At 37.4% G+C, this 23,591-nt stretch overlaps 1 protein-coding gene and 1 pseudogene across 11 annotated transcripts in view; both read left to right on the top strand.

The window, feature by feature from the left end:
* Positions 1–23,591, top strand: part of CADPS2 (calcium dependent secretion activator 2) — a 516,958-nt gene that overhangs the window by 290,656 nt on the left and 202,711 nt on the right. For all 11 annotated transcript variants that reach the window (XR_004682085.1, XM_035021019.1, XM_035021016.1 and 8 more), the window contains one exon: positions 1,943–2,082. Coding sequence is in view for 10 of the 11 variants with exons in the window: in XM_035021019.1 (XP_034876910.1) it covers positions 1,943–2,082 (140 nt within the window). In the remaining variant the exon portion in view is untranslated. The remainder of the gene's footprint in view (positions 1–1,942; positions 2,083–23,591) is intronic.
* LOC118021033 lies at positions 10,661–11,525 on the top strand (annotated as a pseudogene).

The raw sequence follows: 23,591 nt of genomic DNA, 5'->3' as shown, positions 1-23,591 counted from the left end.
CCCTTTGATGCTTTGAAGCCAGTAATTGACTTCTCCTCTCTAGCTAGGAAGGTCTAAGATGACTTCTTCCAATAGAAGACTGTTTCATGTACATTGAAAATATGTTGTTTAGTGTTGCTGCTTTTATTAGTTAGATCTTCAGATAACTTGCTGTAGCTTCAACATCAGCACTAACTGCTTCACCTTGTAATTCTATGTTATGGAGACGGCTTCTTTCCTTTAACCTCATGAACCAACCTCTGCTAGTTTCAGACTTTCCTTCTGCAGCTTCCTTACCTCTCTCAGCCTTCATAGAATTGAAGAGAGTTAGGGTCTTGCTCTGGATTAAGCCTTGGCTCTAGGGAATGTTGTAGCTTATTTGATCTTCTCTCACAACCACTAAAACTTTCTCTATATTAGCAATAAGGTTGTTTTGCTTTTTATCCCTTGTGCATGCACTAGAGTACACTTTTAATTTCCTTCAAGAACTTTCCCTTTGCAATGACAATGTGGCCCAGGAGACCTAGCCTTCAGCCTATCTTGGCTTTTGACATGCCTTCCTCACCAAGCTTAGTGATTTCTAGTTTTTGATTTAAAGTGAGACACGTGACTCCTTCTTGCACTTGAACACTCAGAGGCTGTTGTAAGGTTAGTATCTTAATTTCAATATTATTGTGTCTCAGGGAATAGGGAGACCCAAGGAGAGGGAGGGAGAGAGACAGCGTAATAATCAATTAGTAGAGCAGTCAGAAAACACACATTTATAAACACAAATTTAAGTTTGTAGTCCTACATGAGCATGGTTTGTGATGCCCCAAAACATTACAGTTGTTCACTGACCACAGACACCATAGCAAATATAATAATGTAAAAATTTGAAACATTTTGAGAATTACCAAAATGTGACAAGACGTGAGGTGAGCAGGTGCTGTTGGCAAAACGGCACCAAGTAGGCCTGCTCAACGCAGGGTTGCCACAGACTTTCAGTTTGTAAAATGCAGTATCTGTGAAGAACAAGAAAGTGAAATGCACTAAGATGAGGTAGGCTTGTATATGAAGAGTAAGCTTTTCTTCTGTGTTGGCTTTGTGAAGCTGTAGAGTTCTGAAATAATCACTTGGTGATTTGGAGGTTTTGTTAAAAATTATTTTGTTTCAGTCATAATATCTTCATAGTTTCTAAAACATGTTATCAGGGAAAAAATCCTTTGGTATTGATCTAAGGCAGAAAATGTGCTGTGATATCAGTCTTTTCCATCTCTAATTGAGTTGATTTCCTTTAATACTATTTTACAATGAAAATATTAAAATATGAGTTATATTTTTGCTGCCTAAAATAATTGGTTTTACTTTTTTAAGCATGCTATCAGTAATTTCAAAAAATACTTCTTTCTGAACTTTTGTCCTAAGGAGTTTACTTTTTTATTTTATTATTATTTTTAAAGATTTTATTTATTTATTTGAGACAGAGAGAATGAGAGAGACAGAGAGCACATGAGAGGGGGGAGGGCCGGAGGGAGAAGCAGGCTCCCTGCTGAGCAGGGAGCCCGATGCGGGACTCGATCCAGGGACTCCAGGATCATGACCTGAGCCGAAGGCAGTCGCTTAACCAACTGAGCCACCCAGGCGCCCTGTCCTAAGGAGTTTAGAATAGTCTTGAAATTATAGGTGTCTAACAAGTATTTCTCAACTGTCAATTCAACTGTAGCCTTTGTGCTCTTAACCTCATTATGAAGTGACATAGGAAGAAAACTCGTTATGTGATAATATGAAAACACATATTTGTCAAAAAGATAAATGAGTCTGTATTGAAAACCCATCTGTTGTGGTGGGAGTCAAATGGTTTAGACACATTTGGGCATGATACCTTCTTTTTAAACAGGAAAACAGAGAAAAGATTTCCGTTCCAATCATTAGACACGGTATTGTACACATAAATGTTTTCTTTCTTTTTTGTCTTTCACAGGTGATATTATACCCAACTTCTAATAGCTCCAAGTCAGCTGAGTTGCACCGAATGATAGTTCCAAAAAATAGCCAGGACTCTGACTTAAAAATCAAATTAGCAGTGCGAATGGATAAACCACCACATATGAAACATAGTGGGTGAGTGTGTACTTGAAGATCTTTTTCTCCTGAATTACTGGATTTAATTTCAATGTATCATTTTTGTCAGTTTACTGACAGAGCCAGTATATCATGGAATTTCCCCCAAAGTGACATTTATGGAATAGCTTAATTTTTTAAACTGCTAGACACCTTTATATCTAAATACATGGGTATTTAGTTAAGATAACTGCTTCCATGCTAACATCATATTGGTAATTGATTGCAGTGGTATTCTACATCATTTATATTGATGAAGAGTAGTGATAGATGGAGATAACCTCTAAGAGATACTTTCCAAAATATAATGATGGTTGAAACTAGCATAGCATTCAGGTCTCCCAGAAATAAACTTACATAAAATATATTAAAGCTAAAATGTCATTCAGATATAACTCCAGGAGGCTGTGTGAAAGTTTTGTCAGGGAGGGATGTGAGTGTTCATCCAACGTGTGAGTGGAAAACGGCACCGCTCCTGGACGAACCGACACTGGTGGGTAAGCCTGTCTCCTGGGGACTTCCGTGGGCCAGGGTCAGCCCTCATCTCAGCCAGGGTTCTTTTGTCCTTGTAGTTGGTGAGGTAACAGGTCTGAACTCTTGAATACAATAAAATGAGTTTTTTAAAAACCTGGGTCTTTCTCAGATGAACCCTATAGGACTCACTACAGTCAAATCCCAGCACAGGGCTGTTAGTTATTAGGAAGGAATGCAACCCTTTTTTCACAGTGGAGAGAAGCAGTTGCTCAAGTGGCTCTGTCTGAGATTAGCAACCAACGTAAGAGTCTAAGAACATGCATTCCTGTGTGGAGAGGTGCCATCTGCTGGCTTTGCAGCCAGATCACCAGCACCGTGGCGGAGTTAACTGATGAGTCAGTAAGATAAGGATTCTTTGGATGACTAACAGGGACTAAGGACTACATTGCTTCCTTGGTTTGGATGGGCAATGTGTAAGCAGAATGAGGCTCAATGATGGGAAGAACAACTCAGAGGGTGGGCTCTTTGAAAGGAAAATGTAGCCCACATTATGGCATCTTCAATGTAGTAACACAAACTAAAGGCTAACCATGACTCAGCTCATAATGCAGATGGAGTTCCTGGGATTTAATATTTAGAGTTCTTCTCATTCCTCCCTCTACCTGCTCACCATTGATTTATTTAGCAGGCATGTATTGAGCGCTTACTCTGTTCCTCCCAGAACAAACCTCAATGGGATACCATCTCAGGCCTAAAGGAAGTGGCTAGTCAGGGATTCAGCCTTGTATACAAGTAATTATAATAGTGAACGGTAAGTGCTGTAAGAGATGAATGGGAACTGGTGGAAAGAACACTTCTGATTTTAGCTACAATCGGTCATGAAAATCTCACAAGACACCTGACTTTTGAGATGAAACTTGAAGTATGAATTTGGGTGGGCAGTGAGGAGGAAGGGCATCCCAGTCACATGACATAGCATATCCATGGGCAATAAAGAGTTCTGGAAGGACTTTTAGCCAATGAAGACAAGTTGGGTACAGCTGGCATAGAGAGTGAGAATATTACCACCCTAAAGTGCTTAGAGACTAGTAGAGTCTAGAGTTGGGCATAAAGGAACATATATTCCAGGCACTGCAGTTATTTCTCTACTATTTTTATATCAGTCTCTTTTGACGAAGGGCACCATCCATAAGAAATTGGAACCTATGTATTATACTTCCAACATAGTCTTTAATTTACAAATGGCCATCATCATGATGAATACCCCTGGAGCCTTCAAAGTGTCCCAAGAACCAAGACACTAAACATGAGGTTGGGAACATGGCAAGCTCTGCAGCCTTTCACTTCTGTGGGAAGAAAGCCCTGCTCTCCTCTTTGGCAACTTCTTCCTTTAGAATGCTCCAGGGCAGGTGGGGCAGTCCAAACCCCTGCCAAGAGTTGATTTTTTTGGTTGGTTGGTTTCCTTTCCTTTTTTTTTTTTTTTTTTAATCCTTTGCACTGAAGGAGAACTGGTTTATATCTTATCTCTGAGCCCTTGACTAAGTCAGGAACCCCAGGATGGGTCTGGAGTTGACTTCTGTCGAAGACTACCAGTGAAGGGGGTCACTAAAGAAAATTGTAATCTCAAAATAGGCTCTCAATTTAATATAGAAAGCCCAGGAACTCACCTTGGTTTCAGATCAGTAATGCTTTAGATCCAGCCACATGAATTATTATCTGCCATTCCTAAAAGATACCAATAGGCAATTCTAGACATTCAGGTATCTCTGCAGTTTATAATATGTAAAAGGAAGGAGTTCTAGAACTGAAAATACATGTGATGCTGTCTTGCTAGTTGGTATGTTATGCAGCATAATTAAGAATATCATATTTCATAATAGAGATTCAGTAGAAGCTAATGTCCATATTGGACATAATAATGATGATGATCAACCAGAATTAAAGGTTTTCAACATTGCTGTCCTGGCAGTTTATCCCCATGGGCAGGTACAGGTGCTTTAGCGCAAGCAGCTGTTTGGGTTCCTTGGTGCTTGTGGAAACACATAAATATTTTAAATATCACCCCTGTGTATATGGGCAAACATGGTTTGACCTACATCATAATTGTATTCATCTTTTTTCTGCAGTGTCTCATAAATGGATTTTACTGAACTTAATTACATTTAAGAAGAGAAAGTCCACTAACCTTTTTCTTCCAAGTACTCTGTCATATGCCAAAGCGATAATAGGATATGAGTAGTAGATTAATAGCATTTTGCTTTGGGGCTGGGTTGTGTTCTGTCAATAATTCATCCTATAATGAATAATTAACAGATGAGTAATGAATAATTGAAAAAGAGACAAGTTAAAAAAAGATTAATTTATCTTTAAAATATGGCAAACCCCTCTTACAGATAGACTTGTCAAGTGGATTAAACAATAAATTGGGAGGGTTATGGATTTTTATCTTCAGACCACTTTTGAGAACTAGACTTTGAAATCCTCTGGGTCTTTAGTTATAAAAACCTGTTGGATGTTCTAAGAATGTGGGCCTCTCTTAAATGAACTATTATAACATGTAATGAATATTCATCACATATATATAGCACCTGTGTGGGCCTTCAATTTATTTTATCAGTGTTTTATTTTTTGTGTCCCCAACTGCACTGTGAGTTTCTTGGACCTGTTTGAATCTCAGTGCCCCCTCCCCACACAGTATGCAGTCAAGGATAGGTATTAATATAATAATGATGATGAAAATAGTAGTATGGTCCTTAGAGTTTTAAGGAAAAAATGGCAATAAGTTGCATTCCTAAGTTGAAATACAAAGGGTTCTAAACACAAGTTAGAGAATAGAGTATAATTTTAATGTGAAAAATATCTAAAACAAATGTATTTGGTTCTCAACTGTTGCCTTTTTAAATAACTTTTTTTTTTTTTTTTTAAGATTTTATATTTGAGAGAGAGTGAGAGAGAGAGCACAGAGCGGGTAGGGTCAGAGGGAGAAGCAGACTCCCTGCCAGCAGGGAGCCTGATGTGGGACTCGATCCCGGGACTCCGGAATCATGACCTGAGTTGCTTAACCAACTGAGCCACCCAGGCACCCTAAATAACCTTTTTATAAGCAGAAAAATATATCTGATAAAAAGCTCATGTTGCTGATAACTAATCAGTCCATGACTAAATATTATAGTTTTTTTAAAAAATAGGAGTGACTAGGGGCGCCTGGGTGGCTCAGTTGGTTAAGCAACTGCCTTCGGCTCAGGTCATGATCCCGGGGTCCTGGGATCGAGTCCCACATTGGGCTCCCGGCTCAGCAGGGAGCCTGCTTCTCCCTCTGACCCTCTCTTCTCTCATGCTGTTTCTCTCTCACTCGCTCTCTAATAAATAAATAAATAAAATCTTAAAAAAAAAAATAGGAGTGACTACATATAAATGAAAATACACTTATTTTGAATAAAATAAACATAAAGATGATTTCATTCTTTTAAACCAAACTGGACATTACCACATGACATAGATTTGATTTTTTAAAAAGGGCTCATTTATTCTTTTGGAATATGTCCTATAAACTAATTATATAAACTCATATACATCTGTTAAATGAATTACCAGCTAGGTTTTGAATGGTTAAATAATTCATATCCAGTTTTTTAATTTATTTTCCTCCTTTTTTGGGTAGCTGGAAGACAGAAGTGTTCTTGAACAAATGGACTGTCCTTTAGCATAGCCTAGTGGCTAAGTAACAGTATTAACTTAAATCCCAGAATACTATTTCTGTTTTTATTAAATAACATTTTCCTAAATCAGGTGTTATTTTTTCAGTCAAAAGAAAGGTAAAATGAAATGGAACTAAATAAAACAAATGATTCTTATGACAATTCTACAATGGTAAAGGAGAAAGAAGAAAATTAAACTGTCACAAATACGTAAAGGCCGATGATCTGGATCTATCTGAGGTCTGCATGCAACTGATTATTTTATAGGAAAAAATAAATAAAAACTTCATGAGTAGTATAACTGTATAATAGTTTTGTCACAGTTAAGAACTGGGAAGATAAAATGTTAGCCAAAGCACTGTCCCATAAATCTCCTGTTTCTCTTTATAGCAGAATCATGTTTGGCTCTTTAAACATTTGTTGATTAAACAGATGTACTGAAATATTTTGTAATTGTCATTTATAAAAGTCTCTGTTAATTTATATCATACAGGTTTGAAAGGCACTGGGCCTGTTTCTTGCTTCAGGGGAGAGACAATAGTTCAGCTTCCAGCAGGAAGAACAGCGTAAGCACCAAGCTGTCTGCATTCTTGTTGTCCCGTGCTTTCCCAGAGAGCCGACCAGCCATGCATTCAGGGGCTCGGGTGTCATGCTGTCAAACTTGGCATTTGCTCATAAAATGAAATGAATGCACTCTAATAAAACTGCACTGCTGATGATTTTAAGGTTTATCATCTGCAATTTGTTTAGGGGATAGTCCATGATCAAAGGGAAGGAAGATCTTAATTTTGTCAAGGTGGCGTTTGCTGAGAGGGTCCAGGCCTTACAGAAAGGACAGGTCTGTTTTTTCCCTGGAAAAATTTGATTCTTAATTTAAGTTGACCTTTTAGAATGATTTTCCTACATGTCCTTGTCTAAAATAACCGGGTTTGACATTTGAACCTATATGTAGGTCTATTTGCCTTCCCAATGTGAATTTACCTTATTCTGACTTATTCTAATTTCATAGAAATCCCACTTCTTAATGCCTTGCCAAAACTTCTGACAAAAGTATTTGCTAGGTTCTTAATAAATTTTTTCCCAAACACAGCTTTCAGCTTCCAGAAGAGAAGTCTGTCTGTGATACTTTATAAACATCAATGTAACTGTTCTAGAATGATAAAAAAGAATAAGCCATAAAGCCAACTTTGTTTTTCCAAATGCCTTATATTCATGTCCCTTTCTATATGCTAACTTAAATCATTAAGAACTTTGTTTCATTTTAATTTACTAGTGACTAATTATGTGATAATGGTAGAAACATTTTCAAACATGGCTTTAATGATCACTAAACTAGATGTTTTAACTTATAACTCCCTTTGTAAAACTTCTCTGATTTCTCCTGTAATAAATTAGTTTGCCTTTAAGCTTAAATGTGGCTTTCTGTTCAACACCCTTTTACTCTCTAGAGTTTCCTCCAGGGTGTAATATTTTAACCTATGTTATTTTCTTCTTTTTCATGCATCGAATAACTACACTCTTTTGCTTTCAAGTATCCTTCAGTGTCCTCTCTGAGCATCTAAAAGGAAATCAGGCCAAAGAATTAAAAGTAGAGTATGAGGTCTTTTAAAATTTTCTTTCAGAACTGACAGACCATATTCATAGGTTATCCTAATTAATTTGGGGCATTTAAAAAATTATAGTGAAAACTATTTAGGAATACTATATAATTTTATAAACAGTTAGCATACAGGATTATAATAGGTCAGTTCCATCTCAATTGATGCCTTACCATAAAATTTTTGTACTAGGTACTGACAGAATAGTCCTTTTTGGTTTTTTGCATGCATCCAGAAGTTTTAAAATATTAACACTGAGTTTATAAAGCAAAAATTTTGGGCTTGTTAAGTGAGCATTGTGGGAGGTCAGAAAAATTTGGACTTTATTTAAAATATTTTAGTTCCTTCCTCTGACTCGTGTAGCTGAATAGTGGTGCAGATGGAAGACAGAGCAGTGATAGTTGTAGTAAGAGCCAGGACAGTTGTGTTTGTGGTCCCAGTTCTGTCACTAACGTGGGTGACTCACCACACCTGTCCTGGCCTGCTTTCATCAACTGCTGAAGGGGATGTCCGACTAGGGAATTTGAATGGCCCCTTCAGCCCTTCAGAAATAAAATTATGACTTATCATTTCCTTCCTCATCCCTCCAGGAGCATATTCCACTCATCCCATGGTGTGCCTACAAAGAGAGAATGTGCAGAGTTTAGGGTGAATAGAGCTGGTAGAAGGGAGGACACCTGGGAAGATAAGACATTTGGGGTTTATTTGAATCTTCTCAAGACAAGAAAAGGAAGTATGAAGACTGACTGAAACATCAGGCTGCTTTTATGTAAAATTAGTTTGAAAAATACACTATAGTTATAGAATTGTTTCTATTCTGATAGTAGTAGTAAAAAACAGATGGCTATCGAGGCACCTGGGTAGCTCAGTTAAGTGTCCAACTCCTGATTTCGGCTTAGGTCATGATCTCAGAATTGTGAGATCAAGCCCTGCGTTGGACTCCACACTTGGCATGGAGCCTGCTTAAGATTCTCCCTCTCCCTCGGCCCCTCCCCCTCCCTCTCTTAAAAAAAAAAAAAACACAACAGAAAACAGATGCATATAAATATAACTTGAGAAATGAAATACACTAAATAGAAAAATGCAACTATGGGTGAAATTTTCTTTATTTTCCAGATTTTGCTGTTATGATGAAAGAATGCAGTTATCAAACTAAAGATCAAATAGTTAATTTCTTCTAATTAAAAATAGGTAAATTTGTTGTACCAAAAATCTGATTGTTAGGGAAATTCATTTGAGAGGATTCCTTACGGTGAGTCTTGAAGGGCTCCTGTCCATCCAATATTTAAAGGGTCAGCATGGCTTAGGAACATGAGCTCTGGAGCCAGACCACCTGCCTTCACATCCTGGCTCTACCGCTTAATAGCTATGGGATCCTGGGAAAGTTATGAAACCTCTCTGTGCTTCAGTTTCTTCATAGAATTATTTAGAGGAAGAGTACTTTTTTATTGCAATATAATTAACATACAATGTTATATTGGTTTCGGGTGTACATCATAGCTTTAAGAATTCTGTACTCAGTGTTCATCATGATAAGTGTGGTCATCTGTCCCCATATAACGTAATTACAATATTGTGTAATGCTGTACTTTTCATCTCTGTGACTTATTTATTTTATAACTGGCAGTTTGTACCTCTTAATCCTCTTTATTTCACTCATCCTCTTCTCCACTTCTCCTCTGGGAGCCACTAGTTTGTTCTATTTTAGAATCTGAGTTTTTTCTGTTTGTTTCTTTTTCTTTTTTTAGATTCCACATATAAGTGAAATGTATTGGACTTTCTCTGATTTATTTCACTTAGCATAATACCCTCTAGGTCCATCCATGTTGCTACAAATGGCAAGATCTCATTCTTTATAGCTGAATAATATTCTTTTGTGTATAGATACCACATTTTCTTTATCCAACACTTGGGTTGCTTCCATCTCTTGGCTATTATAAGTAATACTGCAATAAACATAGAGTATGTAAATCTTTTCAAATTAATATTTTCATTTTCTTTAGGTAAGTACCCAGTACTGAAATTACTGGGTTGTGTGGCATTTCTATTTTTAATTTTTGAGGAAACTCAGTACTATTTTCCACAGTGGCTGCACCAATTTACATTCCTACCAAGAGTACATGAGGATTCCTTTTTCTCCACATCCTCGCCAACACTTGTTATTTCTTTTTGATACTAGCCATTCTGACGGGTGTGAGGTGATATCTCAGTGTGGTTTTGATTTGTGTTTCCCTGATGATTAGTGAGGCTGAGCATCTTTTCATGTCTTTAGAAAATGTCTTTTCTGTATGTCTTCTTTGGAAAAACATCTATTCAGGTCCATTTTAAAATCAGATTATTGTGGTTTCAGACAAACTTTAGTATTCTAGCTCTATGAAAAAAGCTGTTGGTATTTTGATAGGGAGTGCACTGAATCTGTAGATTTTTTTGTATAGACATTTCAACAATATTCCAATTCATGAGCATGGAATATCTTTGCATTTGTTTGTGTCCTCTTCAGTTTCTTTCATGATTGTTTTATAGTTTTCAGATTACCGGTGTTTAACCTCCTTGGTTGTTTATTTTTAGGTATTTTTGATGCAATTGTAAATGAGATTGTTTTCTTGATTTCTCTTTATGCTACTTTGTTATATAGAAATGCAACACATTCTGTATATTTTGTATCTTGCAACTTTACTGAATTCATTTATCGGTTCTGGTAGTTTTTTGGTTGAGTCTCTAGGGTTTTCCTCTATGTAGTATCACATCATCTGCAAATAGTGATAGTTTTACTTCTTCCTTACCAATTTGGATGCCTTTTATTTCTTGTCTGACTGCTGTGGCTAGGACTTCCAGTAGTATGTTGAATAAAAGTGGTGAGCGTACACATCCTTGTCTTGTTCCTGATCTTAGAGGAAAAGCTTTCAGTTTTTCACCATTGAGTATGATGTTTGCTGAGGGTTTTTCATATTTGGATAAGTAGTATCTTAATGTGTACAGCATGCTTGCAGGAATCACTGGCTAGCTCACAGTAATGATGTGTTTTAGCTATTCATAAAACCCTAAAGAAAGCATATGTTTGAGTTGAGACACTTACTAAAAGAAGGAAAAACAAACGTTAAATAATCAAAATATGAAACAAAACAAAGACCAAAAGGCCATCATCAAAAATGCCAGTATGTCAGAGGAGATACAACAGGGCTGGGTGGAGTGTGCTGCTTGGGCGTTGGAGGAATAGGATGCAGAGAAGACGCTTGTGGACCCTACTAAGGAGGACAACGCCTCCTGGCCCTGCATCGGGGGGGGGAGGAATTTTGGTAGTTGTGTGACCCATGAAACCAACACTTCTTCTGCTTCTACCTGGGCCAGCTGGCCATTCTGCTATTTCAGTCTCGTTAAAAGCATGGCCTGTGATCCATCCAAGGACAAGTACTGCAGCCCAAATTCCAAATACCAGAGACTGAAATTTTTAGCCTTGCTGAGGGAACACCTCAGTCTTTGAAACTTTATTGTATTTTGTACAGGTCCTTCTCTGTACGAATTTGTTGTGGCAATAAAACACTTAGTAAAACAGCTTACATTTGTATTTTATGTTCTATACCTCTCTGCCCCATATTTTTCCTCCCCAAAATCCATTCCTTTAAGAAAAAAAATCTATTGGAGACATAGGCACTAGCTACGATTTGTTCAAATCTAGGGTTGAAGATGCCCTATCACTTGATCTTGAGTAGGGTAGAGGGGGCCAGTCCTTCAGTCCTTGGAGTTAGTTTCTGTGGGATATAATAGACTAGCCTACACACTGTTCCAGTATTTATCACCCATCGTGCAACCATCATGCACGGAAGAATACCACTCAGACGTTCATGTCAGGAAATGGATGGCAGAGAAACTTTTGGATTAAATCTTACTACCGATCTGATAAATACTATCTTTAAGTGCTCATTTTGTTAAATGTTGCTATAGAATGTTCTGGGCCTTGGGTCTCAGGTGATGTTGATGAATGTGTAGTAGAACCTCTTTTTCTAAGCTTCCTATGGCTGTGAAATAAATTGATAATAAGTTGAGCTGATGAGACATTTGCTGGGCTCTAGGTTATTCCCCTCCCTTTCTTCCTGCCTTATCCCAAAAGGATGCTCTAAAGATTAAAGGTGGTCTTAAAAGGGAAAATGAAGCTTTTTGAGCAGGAGTGCTCCATGCAATTCTAATAAAGTCTTTCTGGGAGTTTAAACAAGTAGGCCTGTTGCAGTGTAATTTAACTAGCTGTGTTAGAAACCCCATTAACAATTAAATGAATAAGGAAAAAAATAAGACACTATTTCCAACTCACCCCCCACCTCTGACAACTTTCTCTTGGCTCCTTCTCAGGCACCTATGAGGACTGTTACCGAGCAGTAGAGGGGACCTAGACTGGGCGACCTAGGCTCTAGCCAGGTCTGCCTGCAGGGTGCCCTGGGTCTGTAGGCACATGCCTCCTTCGTTTCTTCATTTTTAAAACAGCATGTTGAGCTCACTAAAATTTTTTTTAGTTTTCTTCCAGCACTGAAATTTTTCTATTTTATTTATTTATTTATTTTTAAAGATTTTATTTATTTGACAGAGACATAGCGAGAGAGGGAACACAAGCAGGGAGAAGGAGAAGCAGGCTTCCTGCAGAGCAGGGAGCCCGATGTGGGACTCGATCCCAGAACCCTGGGATCATGACCTGAGCCAAAGGCAGACGCTTAACCGACTGAGCCACTCAGGCGCCCCTCAATTTTATTTTAAACCTAAAATTTGATGTCCTAAGGAAAGTAAGATAGAAATAGTTCATATTCTTGAGATAGGATGGAAACAGGTAAATGATTTTCAAGCCAATCATTCACTTTAAGGATATCTCCATAAATAGGAGGCAGGGTACAAAGTGGTTAAGAACACAGGCTTCGGGAGTTAGACCTGGGTTTAAACTTGAGCCCTGTCATTTTTAGGCAAACTTGGTCAAGTTCCTTAACTTCTCATAGTCTCACTTTTCTCAACTCTAAAGGTGAATTGTCCCGAGCAAAAAATGAGGTGTACTCCTAAAGCATGCGGCACAGTGCCTGTTATAAGCTAAGTGCTTAATCAGCTAGTAACGATCTGTATCAGAATAAATGTTATTTTAAAAAATTATAGTCCCATGAGCTGTAATAAAACCTTCCAGTTTTAAACACATTGTTAGGTTTTATTTGGAAGAAAATGCTCAAAGACAGATGGGGAAATGGCATGCAAATCCTAATTCCTTCAGAGTATAAAAATTATGTCCCCCATTAGGGCTCTCTGCTTTAATTGTTAGGCTTTAGTGTGTTTTTATTTGACAGCTATTATGGATGTAGGTGGTGGTAGTGTGTGTATTTTTTGCTGCTAACTTAATTTTGCCTTCTCTATGTCCAAAGGGAGAAAAATGGAAAATATTACATAAGAGTGCTCAGATAAGCTCAAGTTCTAAAAAACAAAACAAAAAAACACCTTGAGATTATTTCATAGCAAGCGAAAAGAGTAAGCTAGGACTGCACTGGGCTATAAAATAAAGGGAAAAGTTCTAAACTTATTTTTTAAATGGCAAAAGCTTTCAAAGCCTGTTATTTTAAATAACTAGTGGTGTCTTATATGTTTTTAGTGCAGCGGCTAATTTTGCTTTTAATTTTCTTGTTTAAATCATTGGATGAGCATGGATCCTCTCTAGCTCCAAGCAGTCTGTCAGGTTTTGCTAGTTGTGGTATTAAAATCTGTCCACTTTTCAATAAGTTGTCGATCTCAGTAGTTTTTACGTACCAAATAAGTTTTAATTTGTGTGTTTTAAATTTGTTTTATACGTGCTTCATTTAAGGAGGGATTGAAAAGTTGACTCAATACTTATTCAAAACCTTGCATTTTGTAGTTACCATAGCATCCAAGACATTCGTGTAGTTGCATAATTACTCTAATTAAATATGCTGATGTTTTATGAAAATAGTCGCCGGGAGACGTTGGCATCGTTGAGATGGCGGTTCTGAAGATGCTGCTTGAATATTCTCAGCTGGTTCCTGGTACAGCCCCTTCCCAGTGGCGGCCGCCGAGAGAAACTCTTCCCCCACCTCTGCCCCCACACTTGTCAGTAGTCTGATCGTACGTGCTGTAGTGCACAAGGGCCCATCCTCACCACCCTCCACAGAATAGTGCCTTTCTCCACTCACCTCCAGCTTTCTCTCCTAATGGGCTTCATTCTTTAAGCTCTTCTCATTACCTGATATTATATTTACTGGCTGTTACTTGTCTCGCCACTAGAATGTTATCTCAATTTGGGTGATTTGCTATTGACTAGCTCCCCCCCCACACACCAAATCTAATTTCCAAAGGAAAATTTTCATTGTCTTACTGCTGTTTTTATACCTTGTTTGTTTGTTTAGAAAACCGCCTACTGATTAGTAGGAGCTAAATACTAGAGTGAATGTTTTCTTTTCCAAAGAAAGAACAATGCAGAATTTATGTTCACAGTTCTTTCATATTCAAAAGAAGTGTTGGATTGATTGGGTATAAACTTCAAATTACGGCATTATCTAATGGGTACGACTGTAAATTTGTTGGAATATGCTTCAAAGTATTTCTGCAGAGGAATTACAGTAGGTTTTATTAGTCCAAAGACTTCTATAGGACTAGAAATCTAAAGACTTAAGAAAAAAATGTATTCTTGTCCAAAAAACTTGAAATTCAAAGTTCTTATTCTCTACAGGGAGGCTTCCTTTAATAGCTTTTCGCCTAACTATGACGGAAAAAGTAGATTTTTTAATATCTATTACCTGCCAACATTTTATATTTAGACCATTTCTGTGATATGTGTTAGACCTGTAGGACAGTGTTCATATGCAAGAATGATAAATAACCAGTACTTATTAAAGGCAAAAAAGAAAACTAGATTTGAGCTTTGTTTATACTGTCTTTGTGGAATCAATAAAAGTCTTTCGCCTTTTTTCTCCTCCAGTAACTCCTGATTTGAAAGTCCTATTTATTTCAGAATTTATTCTGTCAGTTCTGTTTCATGTACACTTTTACTCCATTTACATTGGCCCCCCCAAAAAAAAAAACTTCATGAAAATATTCTCCCCAACAACTGACAAAGAAGAACAAAGAGAAAAACTAGTGCCTTGATCATCAGAGACAGGAATTGTCAGGGATCTATCAGAGGGGAGGGAGTGGTAGAGCGGAGGGAGCAAGCCAAGAACCTCTGACTGCTGTCAGCTTGTGTAAAGATTGCAAAGGGGTCAGAGCCTAGTGTGGGTCCAAAGCAGGAAGAAACTTAGGAGCCTGAAGAGTACGAGAACTAGAAGACAGGATGAAGCTTAGCAGTAGTGAAACACAATAGTAGCAAAAGAACTTGGTCAACATATATTGCTGCAAAGCTGGTCTCATTTGGAAGACCCTGACAAAGAGCAAAGTAGGTTTGGGGTGGGGGTGGGGGGTGGTAATGACCGATCCAAAGGGAAGAAAATGGGTGTTATTGGAAAGTAGGGATGGGTAGAACAGCACCTGAGAATACAGAAACGATTAAAAGAAATCTCTTCAAAAGTAGTCCCAACTCCTCTACTTTCACAAAGGACATCCAGTCCTAAGGAATACTTCCTAATCTTCTCTTTATGATCATAGCTAGAGTCTAGCAAAATGGGGCATTGGTAATGGGACATAAAAATCACATCACAGCCGTGGTTCCATATTAAGACTATTTGAAATGCCTGAAAATCATTAAGTTGATAATGAGGAAGATAGCAAATGAATTTGTTTCAGCTTGATGGATGGATGTTCTGATTATAAAAAGAATCATCACAACTTTAATGCCAGTGTTAATAACATGAACAGAGAGAGCACAGAGTTTGAAAGTATTAAAATGTCTAATCACTCATCTTGGGATCCTTCATATCCACATCAGAAGAAAATTTTCATGATTTTAAAAATCAATGTGTTGCCTTTATAAAAAAATATGAATATATATTTTAGTGCCTTTGCTTATTTCATATATCAGTACTTCTGAAAAATTTTTAAAAATTGACTGTGGGTTAGAGGGATATAGCAGCAGACCAAATATTAGTCAGAAAATTTGAATATCCACTATTTCCACCTTTGTGAGATAGGTAACCTTTTTGCCAGTGAGGTCTTTAGGTTTGTCTTTAACCATTTTTCACTTACAGTAGTTAATCCCTATCTCTCCATAGTATTTCCCACAGACAAAACCCTTTCCATTCCTTCTCCCAACCTTAATTCAGTCTCTACACGCCTCCAAAAAAAGAAAACCTGTTTCGGTAACTTTTGTACGATCTGCCTGTATTCACCTGTTTTCCAAACTGTTCAGGAATTTTGGAATACTATTTATATTTCTGCCAAAAAATTTCTAGTGCTTCCCGTTGCTAATGGGATTAGATTCACATTCGATAGCCTAGCATTCAAATTCTTCAAAAATCTAACCCCATGTAGTCTTTTTTCTTTTTTTAAAGAGTTTTATTTTATTTATTTGAGAGTGAGAGAGAGCACAAGCTAGGGGAGGGGCAGAGGGAGAGGAACAAGCAGACTCCCCACTGAGCAGGGAGCCTGACATGGGGCTCAATCCCAGCACCCTGGGATCACGACCTGAGCTGAAGGCAGATGCTTAACCAACTGAGCCACCTGGGCGCCCCCCCCATGTAATTTTTTTCAACCCTTTCTCCTTAAGGTGCTCAGCGCAAACCCCTAACTTCAGCAAAATCAATCTGTTCATATACGGGACCATGCTTTTACTAACTCAACCCTATTTCTTCTACTCTCACTTAACCTAGTATGTGTCTAGTACTAGGTTACATGTTTTCTCACACTGGTATGGATGTGCCAAGAAAAGTAATTTGTTTTCTTTATAAACTTCCTCATGAGCAGACTGTCCACTGACTGCCAAGTAATTTTGTCCCCACAACCCTGGTTTTGAGAGAACTGGTCATCTTTGCATGGGTCATCTTATACCAGAAGAGTGGGCTTTCCTTCCTTCTGTCTGCCTAGAACCTTCCTTACGTAAAACTCTTCAGTCAGCCAGAACGCCCTTTGCTACACTGAAGGAAGAGATATGCTTATTTAAAAAATTCATTTGTAGGGGCGCCTGGGTGGCTCAGTTGGTTAAGCAACTGCTTTCGGCTCAGGTCATGATCCTGGAGTCCTGGGATCAAGTCCCACATCAGGCTCCCTGCTCAGCGTGGGGTCTGCTTCTCCCTCTGACCCTTCCCCTCTCATGCTCTCTGTCTCCCATTCTCTCTCTCAGATAAATAAAATCTTTAAAAAAAATTTAAAAAATTCATTTGTAAGTGGACCCAATAAATGGACTCCCTCAACTACATCTTTTGCCCTATATGTTCCTTCCAACGTTGGGCTCATCCATGTGACTTGCTTTGGCCCCTGAAACAGTAGCAAACTTGGCACAAGCAGAGGCTTGAAAAAGCACTCATGCATTTTCACTTCCTCTCCTGCTCTCTGCCTTCATCAAGAGGATACATATGGGCTAGATCACTGTAGGAGCAGAAATGAATAAGCCCTGTTCTGGCTGAGATCTCAGACCTGAGTGAGCCCCCATGAAATGAACAAAGCCAGCTAGCCAATTTAGAGCTGACCCATAGATTGATGAGTGGGTCATGTAGAGTCCAGATCAGATCAGTAGTAGTGCTTGGTGAATAATAGGTTTATGAGAAATGATAAATGATGTTTTAAAGTACTAAGTTTTAGGATGATATACAGTGAAGGCTGATACTGTGCACTCTTGTCTTGCTACTAAAGCCTATTCATTTTTTTCCCTCTCTTCTATACATCAGATGTCCTAACCCTTGGTCTATGCTAGAGTTATCTATACATGTAATTATGTATGTAATCTTTCCTGTATAGTGTGCCTTTCTCTATATGATAATTTATCCATTTTATCAAAATGGGCATTTAAGTGATTTCCAGATTTTGGCTACTTGAGACAGTGCTACTATAAGTGTCTTGTGTAGATCTCCTGGGACATATAGGCTGTTTTTCTTGAGAGTGTACCTAAGAGTAAAATTGCTGAATTGATGACAATGTAAATGTTCTCTTTACAAGATAATGCTACCCTTTTTCAAGTTTTGCCAACAGTTGCAGCAATATACATTGCCTCCAATTGTGGTAAAAGCCAAAGAAGACAAAAGAATCTTACAATTGGATACATTATCATGTATTTAGAGAAAGGCATATTATACAGGAAAGATTACATACATAATTACATGTGTAGATAACTATTGCATATTTGAAAGTTGCTAAGGGAGTAGATCTTAAAAGTTCTCATCACAAGAAAAAAAATGCATAACTGTGAGGTGCTGGATGTTAACCAGATGTCCTGTGATCATTTTGCAATATATACAAGTACTGAATCATTATATTGTACACCTGAAACCAATGTCGTATGTCCTTTATTCCTCAGTTTAAAAAATGAATAAGGAATGGACCCGAAATGAGTAAAATTAATGTAGAATGAATAAGATAGCTACAAGAAAACAGGATGATGTTTCAGGTTGCAAATACTGCAGAGAATATGGATAAGCTTATCATGCTTTGCCATACCGCTTTTAGCTTTGGACACAAATACACCTTTTTATTCAAAGGAAGACAAGTTTCCCGGAAGTTTAGTCTTTGCCTTGACCTTAAGTAAGACACAGTTGTGGACTTTTGATAAGATCTGTTTACAGTTTCCAAAACATACACTTAATTATAGACATCTGTATTGTTCAAGGGTTTGGCCATTACACTTTACTAAGTAGATCTGAGAGAATGAAGGTTTTAGGTGCCATGTTTTAATTTTATGGTATAGAATTATATATTCTGTGTAACTTTGAGATGTTTTCATATTATAGTAGTAATAGGCATTATAAAAAATGAGTTATAAAGGAATCATTAAAAGGACATAAAAGTCTACCTCATACTCTTAAAAATTTAGACATTTGAAAATTAAAAATGAAAGTCCTTCTGTATTCTCTGATCCTATCAGCAGTATTATGCATGTATCTTCGTTATATTAATATATTTAATTTAGAGTAGTTTTAGAGGTCTCATTTTCAGCAGTGATATTTTTGCTACCATCAACCACATTAATGTTCTGACCATTAAAGTCGTATCATGAATAAATGGGTTAAAAATTATTTCTTAATTAAAATTATTCCTGCAACTTGCATTTCTACAAAATCAATTGGTTGTAATAAATTAGATAAAATGAAAAGTTGAACTTTGTGATACAGAGCACAAATTGCATTAATGATTGATAGGTAATATGCATGAAATGAAAAATTACTAAGCAGGGAGGAGAAAGTGTTTATCCTGCTGCCAAATATTCAGTGAATGGATTATAGCTGTGATCATCCCTCTAATGTTTCTCATAGTAATTGTCAGGAAGAGGTATGAAGAATCATGGGACCTTAATAATATGCCTTGCCATTTTAATTGCTGAGACAAGTAAGAGAATCTTAATTGCCAGGAGACGCATTACTAATTAAAGTGTCATTCTACATTCATTCTGAAATAATTAGTTTGAATATTTGTAAGAGCTGAGATATAAATTTAGTTCCAAATTCAACAGCATACCCACAACAAACTTTGTTAAAATGATCTATAGTTAAGAAAGGTTAACAATCATAAAATTTTTAATGTTTCCTTAATTTGGTACAATTTAATTTTTATTGGATTATTGAACTTGAAAGAATGGAGTTCGTAGAATCGTAAAACTTAGTATGGTTTTTAAATTGCTGTAACACTAAGTTGAATTCCTAAATTCCTTTCATATTTCTGGGATATTGATATTTTGTTTTGGCATTTATCACAATTCAGGAAACACCTTTAATGAATAATGATGTCAACACAGAGTTACATTATAATGTATGAATTATAAGGTCTGTTAACACTACGTGGCAACTTATAAATTAGTCATGATTCAGTGGACTTTTAAAATTCAGGAGTAAAGTATTTAAGTTTGAGATTAAGTAGTTAAGACTTACGTACATTGTTACATATTGTCCTAGGTCATTCCTTCTCACTATATAACATTCCATAATATTTATCACATTTTATCTATGCATCTAATGATGAACACCTGAATTGTCTCCAGTCCATCATAATAAATAGTGCTCCCAATTGTCTCCCTTTGTGTTCACTTGTAGGCCTATGTAAGAATTTCTCCACCACGTGTAGCCAAGAATCAGACATACACATACTTAATTTAATTAAGTATTCCAGGATTGCTTTCCAGCTTATCTGTTCCTATTTACAGTGCTACTTCCCTGTATCATTACCCAAAATTAGTACATGTACGTTTCTAATTTTTGCTTTTTCTGATGAGTGGGAAATGTTTTATTATGTTTCATAAGTTTAAATACCTATCCCTATGCATTTCCACTAGTTAGGCTGCTGCTTTTGTGATTCATGTGTTCGTTCTTCCCTGCCAATTCACTTTTTGTTTTAAATTCTTTTCATTGTTTTGCAAATGTTCTTTGTCTATATCAACATTGTCCAGTAGAACTTCAGTGATGGAAATATGTACCTGGACTGTCCAGTAGGTTGAACTGCTGTGATGCTAAGTTGAATTCCTCAGTTTCTTTCAGCTCCCCGGGATATTGATATTTTTTCATTATTTTGTTTCAGGATTTATCATAGTGTGGGGACTACATGTGACTTTTGAGCACTTAAAATGTGGCTAGCATGACTGAGGAGCCAACATTTTTATTCTACTTAATTTTTGTTAATCTCAATTTAAATAGCAGGGCACCTGGGTGGCTCAGTCGGTTAAGCATCCCTCTCTTGATTTCAGTTCAGATCTTGATTTCAGGGTCCTGAGTTCAAGCCTAGTGTGGAGCTCGGCATATTTGTCTACTCTGCTAGCAGGAGGTCCCAGATAATCTTTTGTTGGTTTTAACTATTACGGACATCCTCTTGATCTATAACCTGCTGGATAACCTTCTTGAACAGAAATGCTTAATGGTCAAATCCATCAATTTTTCTCTCATGTATTTGTGCTTTTTGGGTTGTTTTAAAAGTGTCTTCCATCTCTAAATCACAGAAATAATCTCCTTCATTTTCTTCTTTTAAATTTATACGTTTATCTTTTATTTTTAGGTCTTTAATCCATATAGAGCTTCCTTTGGAATATGGTATGAGAAAGGCCTCCCAACTTTTCTCAACAAGCCAGTTCTCCCCCATCATGGGGAATCCACCTCCACCTTTGCTTTTGTGGTATAGAAGAAGGCATTGTTTGTAGTAAGCTAACTGGATCAATTCTCTTATTCTGTTATCTGCAAATAATAGTTTTTTCCTGTTAATTTAGTGTCCTTTCTTTTATAATATGGTCCAGGACCTCTAGTGCTATATTACTTAGAAGTGATAGCAGGCAAACTGGCCTTTTCCCAGTCTTTTGTTTTGTTTTGTTTTTAAGATTTTTATTCATTTATTTGTCAGAGAGCCCAAGCAGGGGAAGTGGCAGGCAGAGAAGCAGGCTCCCCGCTGAGCAGAGAGCCACACAGGACTTAATCCCAGGACACTGAGATCATGACCTGAGCCAAAGGCAGACGCTTAATGACTGAGCCACCCAGGCATCCTGCCTTTTCCCAGTCTTAGAACTAAATCTGTATTAGGTTGTCCAGAAAAACAGAACCAATAGGATACACAAACGTGTGTTTATATTAGATATATCATAAGGAATTGGCTCACAGGATTAAGGAGTTTGACAATTCCAAAATCTAGATAGCTAATGTCTGAAGGCCCAAAGTTCCATAGAACCAGGAAAAGCCAATGCCCCAATTTGAAGGCCATCAGGCAGGACTTTATGTTTTAGTTCAAAGACTGTCAGGAGAATTCTCTCTTACTGAAGGGAAGGTCAGCTTTTTGTTCTGTTCAACCAAGGCCTTTAACCAAGATGAGGTCCACCTACTTTAGAGAGAGCAGTCTACTTGGTCTACCAATTTAAATGTTAATTTCATCCAAAAAGCATCCTCACAGGAACACCCAAAATAATGTTTGACCAGATATCTGGGTACCCCATGGCTCAGTCAAGTAGACCCATAAAATTGACCATCACAGTATCTAAGATTTCATTTATTAAGCATATTTGCTTTATGTTCTTGGTATGCAGCTTTGCTAAATTTCTTAAACCAAAAGTGGTTAAGCTTTTTCAAATGCAAGTGCTTTCTCATATCAAATTAATAGTACCTTTTTTCTCCTTTACCCATCAGTATGCTGATTTACATTGGTGGGTTTTCTGATGTTAAACCATCCTTACATTTACAGAACACAATGTTTTATTAAAGTTATTTTAAATATAAATATTCTCAGCATTGGCAAAGAACACACATCATCAAATTCATTATCTATAAATTGATGATGATTCATAGCATTCACACATACTGAACAAGTCCAACAACTAGTCTGCTTCAGAAATGATGTATTCTAACAGTGGAGTGAGCAAGAAAGGAAATATTTTCTTGTTTTAAAATTCCAATAGATAGGGGCGCCTGGGTGGCTCAGTCGTTAAGCGTCTGCCTTCGGCTCAGGTCATGATCCCAGGACACTGGGATCGAGCCCCGCATCGGGCTCCCTGCTCCGCGGGAAGCCTGCTTCTCCCTCTCCCCCTCCCTCTGCTTGTGTTCCCTCTCTCGCTGTGTCTCTCTCTGTCAAATAAATAAATAAAATCTTTAAAAAAAAAAATTCCAATAGATACTAATTTTTGATGCAACATAGCTAGAACACATGTCATCTTAGAATCCAGTTCTTTCATAGCTAGTCAAAATTATTTTTCACAGGTGTAAAATATTAAATATTTATGCCATGAGTTTTAATTTTTAGGCCACAAATTTTTTTGGAATAGTGAATCTGTGAGATCTCTTCAAGTTTATTCTCCTTGGAGTTCATTGAACCTGTTTGATGTAAAAACGAATAAAAACTAATATTTCTCGGGGCCCCTGGGTGGCTCAGTGGGTTAAGTGTCTGCCTTTGGCTCAGATCATGATCCTGGAGTCCTGGGATCCAGCCCCGAGCTCCATGTCTGGCTCCCTGCTTGGCGGGGAGTCTGTTTCTCCCACTCCCTCTGCTCCTACCTACCCCCCGTCCCAGCTCATGCTCTCTCTCAAATAAATAAAATCTTTAAAAACAAACAAAAACAATTTCTCATCAAATTTGAGAAGTTTTTGGCCATTTATATTTTCAAATATTTTTTCTGGCTTTTCTTCTGAGACTTCCGTTATGTGTATGTTGGTGGTGCTACATGGAATTGCACCAATCTCTGAGCCAGTCATTGATCCTTTTTTCTTCCCCTCCTCCTTTATTTCTGTTCCTCAGACTGGATAACCTCAATTGCCTATTTTCATATATATAGATTCTTCTGCCAGCTCCAATCTACTATTGAGTCCTTTTAGTGAATTTTTGATATCCATTCTTTTACTTTTTTTTAAGATTTTATTTATTTATTTGAGAGAGAGAGAGAGAGCCCAAGAAGGAGTGGTAGGGTCAGAGGGAGAAGCAGACTCCCTGCTGAGCAGGGAGCCCGATGTGGGACTCGATCCCGGGACTCCGGGATCATGACCTGAGCTGAAGGCAGTCGCTTAACCAACTGAGCCACCCAGGCACCCTCCATTCTTTTACTTTTAGATGCCAGAATTTTTTTTATAATTTGTTTCCTTATTGACATTCTCTTCTGGATGAGACATTGTTTCATAGCTTATTCTATAGACAGTGTTTTCATTAGTTTGGGAAAATATTTAAATGTTGTCTA

The sequence above is a fragment of the Mirounga leonina genome, unplaced genomic scaffold (assembly GCF_011800145.1).
Source record: "Mirounga leonina isolate KUSES-001 unplaced genomic scaffold, KU_Mleo_1.0 Mir_174, whole genome shotgun sequence".
Taxonomy (NCBI): Eukaryota; Metazoa; Chordata; class Mammalia; order Carnivora; family Phocidae; genus Mirounga; species Mirounga leonina.
Note: the sequence above shows the minus strand (reverse complement) of the source record. Positions and strands in the feature narration are given on the sequence as shown.